This window comes from Ostrea edulis, chromosome 5 (genome assembly GCF_947568905.1).
Source record: "Ostrea edulis chromosome 5, xbOstEdul1.1, whole genome shotgun sequence".
NCBI lineage: Eukaryota > Metazoa > Mollusca > Bivalvia > Ostreida > Ostreidae > Ostrea > Ostrea edulis.
Window position 1 is genome coordinate 7,393,277 of NC_079168.1, and position 14,584 is coordinate 7,407,860.

At 34.2% G+C, this 14,584-nt stretch overlaps 1 protein-coding gene across 1 annotated transcript in view; it reads right to left on the reverse strand.

The window, feature by feature from the left end:
- LOC125650022 (uncharacterized) overlaps nucleotides 1-6,184 on the reverse strand; it is a 41,590-nt gene extending 35,406 nt beyond the window's left edge. The window contains exon 1 of the mRNA XM_048877964.2: nucleotides 6,045-6,184. Coding sequence (XP_048733921.1) covers nucleotides 6,045-6,126 — 82 coding nt within the window. The 5' untranslated portion in view covers nucleotides 6,127-6,184. The remainder of the gene's footprint in view (nucleotides 1-6,044) is intronic.
- Between the last annotated feature and the right edge of the window lie 8,400 nt (nucleotides 6,185-14,584).

Below are 14,584 nucleotides of genomic sequence, written 5' to 3' on the forward strand. Positions count from 1 at the left end.
TACTCTACCCGTATATACCCCAAATGTGATTGTCACACCTGAGTGATTTTTCTAGGTGGACTGGACCAGTGCACATCTCCGATAGTAATATATAGGGAATGAGAAACAAATAAAATAACATTTTAAAACATTATGCTTTGCTCAAAATTACAAAATATTGATTGTATACTAATGCAACATTCTGGAAGTTTTGATAAGTTAGACAAAAATGCAAAAAAAAGAAGCTTTTCTTGCATACTTGCAAGTGCATGCAAGTATTTCCATTTTCTAATAAAATAAATGCGGATAACTCATTTGCCAATTACATACTGATAGAATGGAATAGACAAAGAGCATAAAATATATTATTTTTATGAATTCTTGCAAAATAAAGGTGCATGCCATATGCATAATATGCAATGCACAAGGTATAATCGCCAAAAAAAGTATCAAATACGGGCGTCTATTTAACAGGTATCGGAGATGTGCACTTACCGAAAATATTAGATTCTCTTTATTCTGATAAATCCACGAAACAAAATGATAAACTCCATTTGTATCTCGTTAGAACTTTACAACACGTTGTCATTCCATTATACAGACTGCGACACATTTCACCCGTGCCAAACAGGGTGTCTTCAATCAGGGGAGATGTCAGAGTCGAAAAAATTTCCTGTTTTGAATGCTTGTCTGGTCGAGGTTTTGCAGTTTGTAGAAATCGGGAATCTAATATCTGGTTGGATATATTGCGTGCACAATTCAAAATTTCTCGATGATCATATACAAACTTGGATATACAAATAAGGGAATAATGATCGAAAATATACATCTGTGTGCAAACGCGTGTATTACATTTGCAATCCATAATAAACAGTTCATTACACAAAGACACATATGAAAGGAAATTTATAAACGAAAATATAGTTTTGTTGTCTCATTTGGAACCACATAATTGTTTACGGTCTCTGTATGTCCATATTCATTGAGAGAGAGAGAGAGAGAGAGAGAGAGAGCGACCGTCCTACTTTGATTTAAAATATATCATTTCACAGAAGGAAAGAAAATTGATCACTTATATAAATGTAAGCATACAAGCATTAAAAATTTCCAGCTACATGTATTTAAAAATTTGTGATTGACAATATATTGGAAACTTACAGGAGTTGATACTTATAATTGAATTCATTACAAATTTAAAAAAATTAGTTTGAACTGTGCATGTAGAAAATACTGACTTTGTATGTTAGAATAACGGGGAAAAAGAAAATTGTCAAAAAAAGTGGGAAAGCAGACCAGCCTTCCTGCCCACCCCACTTCCTGCCTGAAACAACATATTAATTCGTGTTGAAAGAAAGGTGCATATCTACATTTCATTAAATTCCAAAGGAGCTCGAATTTATGTGTTCCCCTATTAATTATTTTGTATGCAAGATTCGTTCTCGAATTTAGAATCATGCTTTCAGTCAGAGCAGAAATGAATTCATTTTGAAGTACATCTAGTTTGAATGCAAATGTTGGGTTCCTTCTTTTAATTTCATCAGACTCGTTAGAAACCCCTCTCCCAAACTATGCAGCTTTGTTTTTATTGATATCTAAATCGGTATAAATGAATCTGGATATAAATTATATAATGTTTTTTTTTTGTGATTATATAGATATTGATACTGAAAATGAAAAAAGAAAATGTTTATATTCTTGCCTTCTGCATATCCTACTAATGCATTACAGTATATTGACATTGTATAATATCAAATAAAACCTCAACACGAATTTTACTGATTTATGCATACTAACATCTTATCGAATACATTGAATTTGAAATTTCTACGTACAGCGGTATGGCCATTGCACCAGATCTACGAAATGAAAATATTTATGAATAAATTACAATCAAGCCTCAAAGTATAATCATTATGGCATGTTACAGAAACGTTAAAACACACAAATACTATAGTCCTGCAATTCATGCATGCGATTTTTCTGAATAAATGTATTCATGAATGAAGTTCCTACGCTTGAAAATATCTTGGTCTTTATGCATTTTGTTTTGTGATTTTGGTTTACCATTCCTTACACTGTATAAATGAAGGAAAACTTGGTAAAGGGTGCAATTCTACATGCACCATACAATTAATATACATGCATGTGTTGCAAGGCAAAATGTACATGTAATAACCAGGCATGTATCGTCATTTTTCATGGGGGGGGGGGTACAACAGGGGAAAATGGAAAATTGAATTCTTCCAAATTTCTTGTCATTCAAAATAATAATTAAAAAAGATGAACGAAAACAGCAATGAAATAAAACAAAACACTCAAACAAACCAAGATGTTTTGTCCGATGTTCAAAGTCCTAATGTGGGAGTGAAGGGTTAAAGAGTCTTTTAGTTTGACTACCTCAATAATTTCCCCCTACACTTCATTTTCGTCAATCGTTGGGGGTGGGATGGGGTGGTTAGAGTCCTCTACTATGAGTGCCTCATACATGTATCTTCATTTTCTTAATTGGTGGTGGTGTGTGTCTTCTACTATTATATCAGAACTTTCAAGCTGGGGTAAGTGGGGGAGGGGTTGTCACTCAATGTATCTTTTATTTGCATTACAAACTAACAAAAAATGGATATTGTTATTAAAGGTGGGTGACAGACACTCTTGTCCTCTCCCCTTGATGTTATTAATTCATGTCAAATTTTAAAGAAGATGTTAATCTTTAAAAGTGTCTCGCACAGAATGCAATCATTATACGCTAGGTTTAATCCCGTGAAAAGATGGGTTAGAATAGGTTCTCAATATCCCTTGTTTGTCGTAAGAGGCGACTAAATGGGTCGGTCCTTCGGATGGGACTGCAAAAACTAAGGTCCCTTGTCACACGATAAAGATCACTCTCTGCTCAAAAGCCGTTAAGCGCCGAGAAAAGGCCCTTCAACGGCAACGATGACGTGTCCATATGAGTAAATAAAAGATATCCAGTGGACATTGTTAAACAATATAAAATCAATCCCGCCATGGATTCAAAACTCCAAATTTAAGGACCCCTGGATACACCTCTGGTGTATTCAAAGATCCCTGTTTGCCCAACTATCTATTTTGTATTGCTTATAGGAGTTATGAGATTGATAACTGTTCGTTATCTTCACCTTTCATTATGAAAATTTACATTTAGTAGTCTGTCCAGCTCTATATGACTATGCATTTAGTTTTTCTTACAGATGTGCGGTTGTAAAGACGATTATTGTTTTACATTGATACATATTTGGCAGATTTTGACCTGCTCAGAAGGCCTTGGAGGTGGGAGTACTGAAATTCACAATTCATGTCCGACTTGACAAGGGGACAATAATGCCAAATTTAAAAAAAATGAAGGGGCGTTTATCAAGAGATTGAAAACGTTCAATTGTTAAAGATCGACAGACGCGACCAATAGCATGAGTGACTCAGGTGACCCACAGTACACGACACGACTTTTATGCATGTTCCAGGCAACGCAACGCGGTGGAAAAAATTGTAAATACCCAAACTAGCTAACCGTAATTTATTTCTATTGTGATAAAGACCCTAGGAATTTGCATGGATTATACTTGTTATACAAAAATCAATGCATTATCCAGACACTCCCGATGAACTCAGGCGACCTATCGCAATTGGTTTTCGTCCGTCGTCGTGCGTCAACAATTGAACATTTTTAACTTCTTCTTAATAACTACCAGTCCAATTCTTTTCAAATTGGTATGAAGCATCATTGGGACAAGGGGGACATAAATTGTAAATTTCAGGACACCAGCACCCCTGGGGCCCTAGGGACGGGGCAAAAACTGCCCAAAATTGACCAATTTTCAAAAATCTTCTTCTCAAGAACCACACACATGTAAGAAGAACTAAATGCATAGTGATGTAGAGCAGGACGGACTTTACTAAAATTGTAAATTTCATGATCCCAGGGCGGGGCCAAACTTATATAGTGTTTATGTGTAAAACACTTAAATAACATTTTCGTTAGTGCTTTTGATACTAAATTGAAACTAAATGGAAGAGCAGGTAGCCTTTTACCAAAATTGTAAATTCAATTTTCCCCAGAGTAAGTGTTTTGATCCCAGGGTGGGACCAAACTTATAGTATATATTTTATTTATGTGTAAGTTTGCTGATACTGTATAAAATTTAAATGCTTACTTAGGAATAGCAGAAAATGATGAACAAAAAATGGTGAATTTCAATCAAAATTCAGGATTATGACTTAAGGATGAGTCCAAATTAGTCATATGTTTAATGTTAATACACCTATTATTTAAAGCCTTCCATCAGTGTATGCACTTTTGAAGGCAGTGAAGTTTTAAGAACACATTTTGTTTTATACTTTTGCTGAACATTAAAATTTAGCTTAGATATTCAAAACAGGATTTTTTTTTCTAGATTTCATAGCCCTTGGAAGTAGTGATACTTTTTCATTAGTATTGAGGTGACCGATAAGGCCTGCGGGCCTCTTGTTTAATAATTTTTTTTATCAAAGTACATTGAACACACTCTCGGTCAAATGTAATTAACTCGGGATTTTAAAAATAAATCATTCGATGGTTTGTATTTTTGCTTCTAATAATAATCTAATGAAAGGTGAAGATAACGAACAGTGATCAATCTGATAACTCCTATAAGCAATACAAAATAGATAGTTGGGAAAACACAACCTCTGGATACACCAGAGGTGGGATCAGGTGTCTAGGAGGAGTAAGCATCCCCTGTCGACCGGTCACATCCGCCATGAGCCCTATATTCTGATCAGATAAACGGAGTTACATGTATCCGTAGTCAAAATCAGTGTGCCAAGAACGGTCTAACAATCGGTATCAAACATGTTAGACAGCATTTGACCCAATGATAGGTTGTACTGACCAACTAGATCGTTATAACGACCATAAAATTTGCGAAATGCTGATTTCAATCAAGACTGTTGAAACCCCTGTACCATCAACTTGTTTGTCAGTATCGTACCTCGATTTAAAACCTGACTATACGCAGAACAAGCTCTTCCGTAGCGAATCAGTAGAGAGATATAAACACCATATGCAGGTGATAATGGAATATTGCTACATAGAAATGGGAAGTTGACGATGGAGAAGCTGAAATTATCACGTTTGTCATATATATGAGTTGTCAGTTTGTTGTTAATGTTTACTTTCAATAAAATATCTGAGTATGAAGCAGAAGTGAACGACTATGTGGTGTCTTTTATTTTGAGCTCACATGGATATATCGAATCGACATATGAATGAAAGTTATCATTGTTAATAGACAAACGTCATCGATACACCTAAATGTCGAATTGAAGGCTATAGCGAGAGATTTTGTCTTCTCGTGGATAGGTTTTTGAATAAATTCTGCTTCATATGAATATAGAAACAGGTCAGCTAACAAAGGAGCACATGGGTGCCTATGGGAATTCCAACAGACTGTTGGAAGACCTGATCACCACAGACCACGAAGATATTGTCAAAGAGGAACTCTAGCATATTTTTTATTTCAACTTCAGAGTACTTGTGCGTGGAATCTGAATGGTGTTTAACAAAGTAAGTTTTTGGATGACTGATCACTAGATATGAATATTTCCTTTTTCCATTTTTGTTGAAGAAGCAACTGTCTATGATGTCAAAATGTATAGTCTTTAATTTATCGTGAGGAATGGTCGTGTAAAGTGTTGAAAAGTCATAGGTTTCGATGTTATTGATTTGGGAAAAGTTTTGCGATTTCAGGTTTGCTAAAAGTTCTTTAGAATTTTTTAGAATCCACATTTGATACTTTGTTAGACACCACTCTGATTCCACGCACAAGTACTCTGAAGTTGAAATAAAGAAATAAGCTAGAATATGAACATATGAATATATATATATATATATATATATATATATATATATATATATATACACTAAACACACTTCTGAATGGTCAAATTTTCGGGACGACCTGTCCATTCCTCAGGAAGATGGAATATTTACATTCAATACATTTAATACATACATGCACTAAACACTTAGTATATGTCATTATGAATTATTATAAACATGCTATCTTTACCTTGATTTTTTGCTATCCAGAATTTCCGCATATGATTCTTTAGTTTTGGTAATATTTCGTATGTATCCATTGTGAAACTCATTTGAGATAAAACTTAACTTCAACAAAATGTGATATTTCACAATTCTCCACAACGTTTCACAATCAGCTCGAAAATCTTGGTTTTATACGACAACAATGTATTCAATAAGTCTTTCAATACAAAAAGATCACCAAGATATTCATTTTGTAAAGAAACATTTAACCGTTATGCATGCACATGCATGAGTAATGTATTATCGGTTTTCAATGTTAAACAAGACATTTTTAAAACCCCAAACGTTTGTTAAAAAAACAACCTGTCATTTTATTTGTGCGTCATGTCATCTGCATTTTAATAAATAATATACCCCTGATTCAAGACAAAAATCGGGGATTATCAAAACTAATTGTTTTCTAAGATCAAGCATCGATAAACACAAACATTTAACATCTGAAATTCGTATCATATTATTTGAAGTTGTCTTTTCGAAAGAAAAAAAAATGGCACTGGCTTAGATCCGTCAAATTGTACCTACCACTGTACTCTCTCTCTCTCTCTCTCTCTCTCTCTCTCGTAATTTATAGGTACTTTAAATGCTTTGAAGTAATAAATGCACATACATTTCAGTCATCCTCTAATTACACATTTGCGTATTGCTTATCAGAAAAACAATGTAACGGATGATGTCTCTCTTGGCATGCAATTAGAATTACATGTATATGATAACCGATAATCAATTTGATAACTTCAGATATATATATATATATATATATTACCAACAAAATAAAAAAAAATAGTTACTGAAATGTATAAAAAAGGATCCATTTCGTCTGAATTAACACATTATCTACTACCCACCGAAGTAACATCAGGAAAACTCCAAGCTAACCCAAAAATACACAAAAATAACAATCCACTCAGGACTATAGTAAACGGCCGACAACACCCGACAGAAAAGATAGCCGAGTACGTTGAGTCGCAACTTGAGAATGCGAATATATCCCTTGGTAGCTATGTCCAGGATACTACAGATATTTTGAAAAAACTTTCAAGTGTAAAGCAACCATTACCAGATTCTTCTATTTTATTTTATATGGACGTGAAAACACTTTATCCCAGTTTACCTAGGAAAGAAGCTCGCGATATCATTAAAATAGCATTACAAGAGCGTCATAAAAAGAGGTAGACACGGAAAGTATATTAAAAATGTTGGATGCTGTTCTTGACAATAATAATTTTAGTTTCAATAACAAACATTGCATGCAGACTGAATGGACCGCGATTGGATCAAAACTTGGGCGTAACTACGTTTGTATTTACATGGGGGGGGGGGGGACAGATTCTTCTCGAAAAATCAAAACAACGACCATTATTTTATGTACGTTATATTGAGGATATTTTGGGCATCTGGACGGGTACAGAACCGCGAATGAAATACATCCAAACATTTAGTTTCTGTGAAAACGAGGGGGTTATTTATATTCGGTCTTTCATATCCCCCTCGTTTCTGTCCAAACCTTCATAAAGTATGTGGGAAATCAGTCACGCTTCGGTTTGAATTTATTTCAGTTTACATTTGATGTGAATCGTTCGAAAACTTACATAAATCAATTCATGAATGATTTTGCCGCAAGGGAATACAATTGAAACCATTCAATTCCACACTAAAGCAACGATAATCGTCGTCATTTCAAACACTACATCCTTTCGCTATCAAATTCGCCTCCATGATACACAATGTCTTCAGCGCATGCGTCACTTCATTTTGTAAAACACCTAGAGGCCCAAAAGGGGTGAAATGACTTACTACTAATAAATCGCACAAAAATCTAACTTTTTCAGTTTATTTCTCATCATACGTATTGCATTTCATTTCTGTGAATGGACTTATATTCTTCTGAATATGAAAATGATGAATTACTGGAAACAAAATAAGTAAAAATGTAATTGGGAATAAAAAATATTAAAAGACCATTTAAAGTGCGCAGTGTGTACTGCATTCCTGAAATTTGATTAAAAATCATATTAAAGGAACCACATCTCGTGTGTCTATTTTTCCCCTTTTATATTCATTCATTTTCATATTTTATTATTATTATATTTATTCATTATACCTTCCTTTTTTAGAGGGGGGGGGGGGGGGTCTCTTAATCTTATAGGGAATTTCATACCATGAATTGAAAAACAACGAATCTATGACAGAACAACAAACCTGTGACATTAGAACTTTATCTGTTTTTACAGACTGTTAAACTGCAGTAAAGGTGATTAATTTCAATCTACTTAACATGTATTGGCGGATCTCAACGGGGGAGGGCCTAGGCGGTTGCATTCCCCCTATTGATTTTGGAGAGAGAGAGATTATTTATGCGGGAAAACGACTTTCAATCGCCCACGCCTCTCCAAGAAGAGTTCAGCGCTTGGAAACAGAAATGGTCAGTCGTAGATTGAGTTGATGCCAAGTGGAATGCTTGTCGGAATTCAATAAAGATATTTTCCAACTCACAGAAATTATAATTCTTCATCTGCTGCACCTTACCCGTTACCAACTGCAAAGCAGAAAGGTACTTTTAATTTCAACACGTACTTGTTAAGATGTACTTACGTTCCATAATGGGTACGGAGAGACTTTCTGAAGAGGCATTAATGAATTATTACCCCCAATATCAAACTGGACATTAATAATCTAACAAAGAGATTCATTCACATGCATCCGAAAAGAATCAATTGAACTCTTTTAGGGGAAATGTCAAATGATCAATGCCAGATCAAAATTTAATTTTAAATATTCATGGGGGAGGGTTTCAAAACTCTGCTAGTTTATGCAATCCAACATTGATATTCATGTACACTGATTATTATTTTCAACATCATCAAATTTTGTTTTAAGGTGGGAGGGGGGGGGGGTGTTGTTGAATTAAAACTAAGTAAATCAAGTTTTTTGTCAGACATTGAACATTTATCAATGAACATTGTAAATACGTTTGTCGTTTTAATTTCTTTTTTAAAGGATGTTTTAATCGGTAACTAACTTATCATCCCGTGAGTAAAACTGCATGCATAAGGTAAAATAAGTGCACGGTACAAAACACATATCATGGTACATTGTATCAACAACATTCAACAAATCCTTTGGTTCACTTCTCTTTGAAAATCAAGATCCGCGCCTGATATTATGATCGAGATCAATCAAATATTATTCAATCCCATATATTTCAACACTTCTTTTTTCTTTTTTTAAATTATTTATTTTTTTCTTTTCTTTTCCTTTTTTTTATGTTTTGTTTTATTGTTTGTTTTTGTTTTGTTACAACAATGACATTTTCAAAACAAACAGCACAGCAAATACAATATGCGCATTTATTTAAGACAATATCGAACATCGATTACAGTTAATTTACATTTTCTTTTATTTTTCATTCCACCAAACATTTAGAATAATTTATGTAACATCTCCCTTTTTGTCTTTATTATTGTCTGTATTTTCATATTCAGAAAAATATATCCATTCACTAAAATGCGATGCGTGTGATGAAAAAATAAACTGAAAAAGTTAGATTTTTGTGCGATTTACTAGTAGTAAGTCATTTCACCCTTTTGGGCCTCTGGGTGTTTTACAAAATGAAGTGACGCATGCGCTGAAGACATTGTTTATCATGGAGGCGAATTTGATAGCGAAAGGATGTAGTGTTTGAAATGACGACGATTATCGTTGCTTTAGTGTGGAATTGAATGGTTTCAATTGTATTCCCTTGCGGCAAAATCATTCATGAATTGATTTATTAAGTTTTCGAACGATTCATATCAATTGTAAGCTGAAATAAATTCAAACCGAAGCGCGACTGATTTCCCACATACTTTATGAAGGCTTGGACAGAAACGAGGGGGATAGAAAGACCGGATATGAATAACCCCCTCGTTTCCACAGAAACTACCAAACATTCAGACTATTACGTCTATCAAACACCAAAATCGATTTCCTTGATGTAACAATCTCAATAACAGACGGACTCCTTTGTACTGACTTATACGGCAAACCCACCGATAAACATATGTACCTTAATAAAACCTCTAGCCACCCCGAATCTACAAAAAAATCTATTCCCTTTGGACTTGGGCTGCGTGCGCGTAGAATTTGTTCCACAGAAGAAAAATATCAAATTCAGCGGAAGGAAATAAAGAAAAATCTAAGAAAACGCGGTTATTTAGATAATGATGTTGAAAATGAACTTAAGAAAGTAGAGAAACTCGACCGATCAAATCTCCTAAACTACAGAAAAAAGACAAAGTAGGGTAACCGTGTTCCGTTTGTGGAAGGCTATTCTCAAGGGCTTCCCAACATAAGGCGGTGGCTAAGAGGTTAGAGCGTTCGCCCCACATGCGGAAGGCCGGGGTTCGAATCGCAGCCGCGACAGACCTAAGTCGTTAAAACAGGTAGGACAGTTCCATCGCCAAACGCTCGGCATCAGGTATGAATGTTACGGGTCCTCGGAGATGACCTTAAAAACGGATGCCACGTGTCACAGTAGGTGTGGCACGCTGAAGAACCCTCACTGCTCAATGGCCTTAAGCGCCGAGCATAGGCCTAAATTTGAAGCCCTTCACCGATCTTGGTGACGTGTCCATATGAGTGGAAAATTCTCGAGCGAGACGTTAAGCAAGATACAATCAATTAAACAAGAGGCCCACAGGCCTTATCGGTCACCAGAATAGTTAAAAAGTATCACTACTTCCATGGGATATGAAATCTAGAAAAAAAATTCCTGTTCTGAATATCTAAGCTAGATTCTAATGTTCAGCAAAAGTATAAAACAAGATGTGTTCTTAGAACTTTACTGTCCTCAAAAGTGCATACACAGATGAAAGGCTTTAAATAATAGGTGTATTAACATTAAAACATCAAAATATATGACTAATTTGGACTCATCCTTAAGTCATAACCCTGGGTTATGAAATTCACCATTTTTTGTACATTATTTTCTGATATTTCTAAGTATGCACTTAGATTTTGTACAGTATCAGCAAACTTACACATAAATACTATATATACTAAGTTTGGCCCCACCCTGGGGTCAAAACCCTTACTCTGGGGAAAATCAAATTTACAATTTTGGTAAAAGACTACCTGCTCTATCCATTTAGTTTCAATTTAGTATCAAAAGCACTAACGAAAATGTTATTTCTCTATCCATTTAGTTTCAATTTAGTATCAAAAGCACTAACGAAAATGTTATTTAAGTGTTTTACACATAAACACTATATAACAAGTTTGACCCCGCCCTGGGGTCAGAACCCCTACCCCGGGGATCATGATATTTACAATTTTGGTAGAGGCCTTCCTGCTCTACATCACTATGCATTTAGTTTTTCTTATATGTGTGTGGTCATTGAGAAGAAGATTTTTGAAAATGTATAATTTTTGGACAGTTTTTTCCCCGCCCCTAAGGCCCCAGGAGTGCAGGAATCTTGAAATTTACAATTTATGTTTCCCTTGTTCTAAATATGTTTCATACCAAATTTGAAAAGAATTGGAATGATAGTTATCAAGAAGTTAAAAATGTCTATTGTTCACACATTTAATAACTAACCATTTTGGCCCCACCCTGATACCAAAACCCCTACGCCTGGAATAATCAAATTTACAATTTTGGTAAAGGACTACCCGTTCTTCCTAAATATCTATTTACTTTCAATTTAGTATCAATAGCATTAAAGAAGATGTTATTTAAGTGTTTTCCACATAAACACTATTTAACAAGTTTGGCCCCGCCCTGGGGTCAGAACCCCTACCCCGGGGATCATGAAATTTACAATTTTGGTAGAAACCATCCTGCTCTACATCACCATACATTTAGTTTTTCTTACATGTGTGTGGTTCTTGAGATTTTTGAAAATTGGTCAATTTTGGCCCCACGCCTAGGGCCCTAGGGGTGCTGGTGTCCTGACATTTACAATCTATGCCCCCCCCCCCTTATCCCAATGATGCTTCATACCAAATTTGAAAAGAATTGGACTAGTACTTATTAAGAAGAAGTTAAAAATGTTCAGTTATTAACGGACGACGGACGAAAACTAATTGCAATAGGTCACCTGAGTTTACTCAAAAAAAATTCTTGAAAATTCTGACCGCCTCAAAAACGTTTTTAGAGATATGCCCATAGTGGCTTTTAAAAGAGACAAAAATTTTAAAGACATTCTGGTACATAAGAAAAACAATAATCTATTTTTTAAAAAAGAAAATTTATGCGTGTTGTGCTAAAAAGTGTAATTTATGTCAATATGTCATTAAAACCAATCAATTTGAGGACAGCAACGGTAACAAATATGATATCAAAAATTATATCAATTGTAAATCAAGCAATGTAGTTTATGGAGTGATTTGCAAAAAGTGCAACAAAATTGTATATGTGGGAGAAATTGGGGTAACTTTATACCAAAGTCATGTTTTGAATTTGTCATTTATTAGAGGAGAAACTGATGACCCTGTTGCTATTCATTTCTATACGGATTCTTATAGTATTGACGATTATTCTATAATAGGAATTGAAAAACTTTACAAAGATGACATTTATCGTCACTTTAGAGAAAATGTATGGAAGAAAAAATTAAATATTTATGTACCACACGGAATAAACAAAAGGGAACATTTTCGTCTTTAATAATTAATGTCTTGTAAGACTTGTATGCAAAGAACGTGTTATAATAACTGATGATAACAATATTGATATATATGTATTTACAATTAACTACTTACTGTAATATTTCTTGTTTGTATTCACTTAGGCCAGTAGTTGACTGCTTTGTGAACAAACATTTCTAAAATTCTGTTTCATTACTAATACCAAATATTTAATTGTATGCATAGTCATATTTTAGGATGTGTCCACGAGGTCGGGTGAATGTTGTTCATTTTATTATTAGACTCTTTCCTTTCTCAAATTTTTTTCGCGCAATATCAACTTTGACGTTTATAATACTTACTGTGACGTCATAGTACTTTCGTGTATGTAGTCGTGCGTTACGTTGCTATGAGAAATAAACACGACTGAAGAAGACCGGTAACACGGTCGAAATATTTCTACAAAGTGTTTAGAGTTATATATATACACACACACATACATACATACATACATACATACATACACACACACACACACACACACACACACAAACACACACACATATATATATATATATATATATATATATATGAAGGAAGTTCGTTCGAATTTAACAACAAGGAATTTACGGTAAATTCAGATATGACGTGCTCCACCAAAAATTTAATTTATGTTATAACATGTGCTGGCTGTGGAAAACATTATATCGGTGAAACTGGAACTACTCTGCGAACTCGTATACGAGTTCATAAACAACACATTTCAGCACCCGAATACAGAAAAATTAAAGTTAGTGAACATATAGATGTGTGTGGCCACGGACAATTCAGTGTATTTCCGTTTTATAAACTGTATACAGAAAATACTATTTCCCGACGAGAAAAAGAAAGACACTTTATTAAGACCTTAAACCGGCTCTCAATAGCTTACTGTAAAATATGTTTACTGTTATTATCTATGACGTCATAATATGCTTAACGTAAAATCCTTTTCCCTTCATTCGTTTATGACGTCGTTATGTACGTGAAATGTTAGGACGCCTTTATGACGTCAAACCATTTCAAAACTATTTTAAAATGTAACGCCTGAGGATTATAAAATGAAAGCGCTTGCGTTAAATTTTTAACTTTGTGTACTGTTTATTCTATTTCTTTTAATATTTTATACCGGACACTGTGATTTTTTTTTAAAACACAATTTGGATATATATATATATATATATATATATATATATATATATATATATATATATCCAAATTGTGTTTTTAAAAAAAAAATATATATATATATATACTATAAGTCCCAAAGTCCACAAATCGGATGAAATAAAACACGCAATACAGCTTCAAAATTGTGAATACATCACTTGTCTTAGACCCAAGGATTTGAAATTCCGCCCAATTGTAGGGGGGCCATCCGCCCCAACACAAAGACTTAGTAACTTGCTGGACATTATATTAAAACCTCTGTGTAATGAAGTCAACAGTTTTGTCCGTGATGATTTAGATTTCTTACGACACTTACCTGATAAGGTAAACGAGAATGCAATATTAGTAACGTTTGATGTTGTTAATTTATATACTAATATTACTTGTCCACTAGGACTTCAAGCACTAGAATATTGGATAGATAAACACCCAGAACAAATAGATGAACGTTTTTCTAAAGACTTTATTTTAGAGGCAACAGCACTTGTACTACAAAACAATGTTTTCACATTCAACAACAAACACTATCTTCAAGATAAAGGTACCGCAATGGGAACCAAAATGGCTCCAACATATGCCACACTTACACTCGGCTATTTAGAGGAATTATTATACCAAAAAGTTAAAAAATCATTTGATGAACAATTCGGTCTATATATAAGACAAAACTGGAAAAGATACTTGGATGAT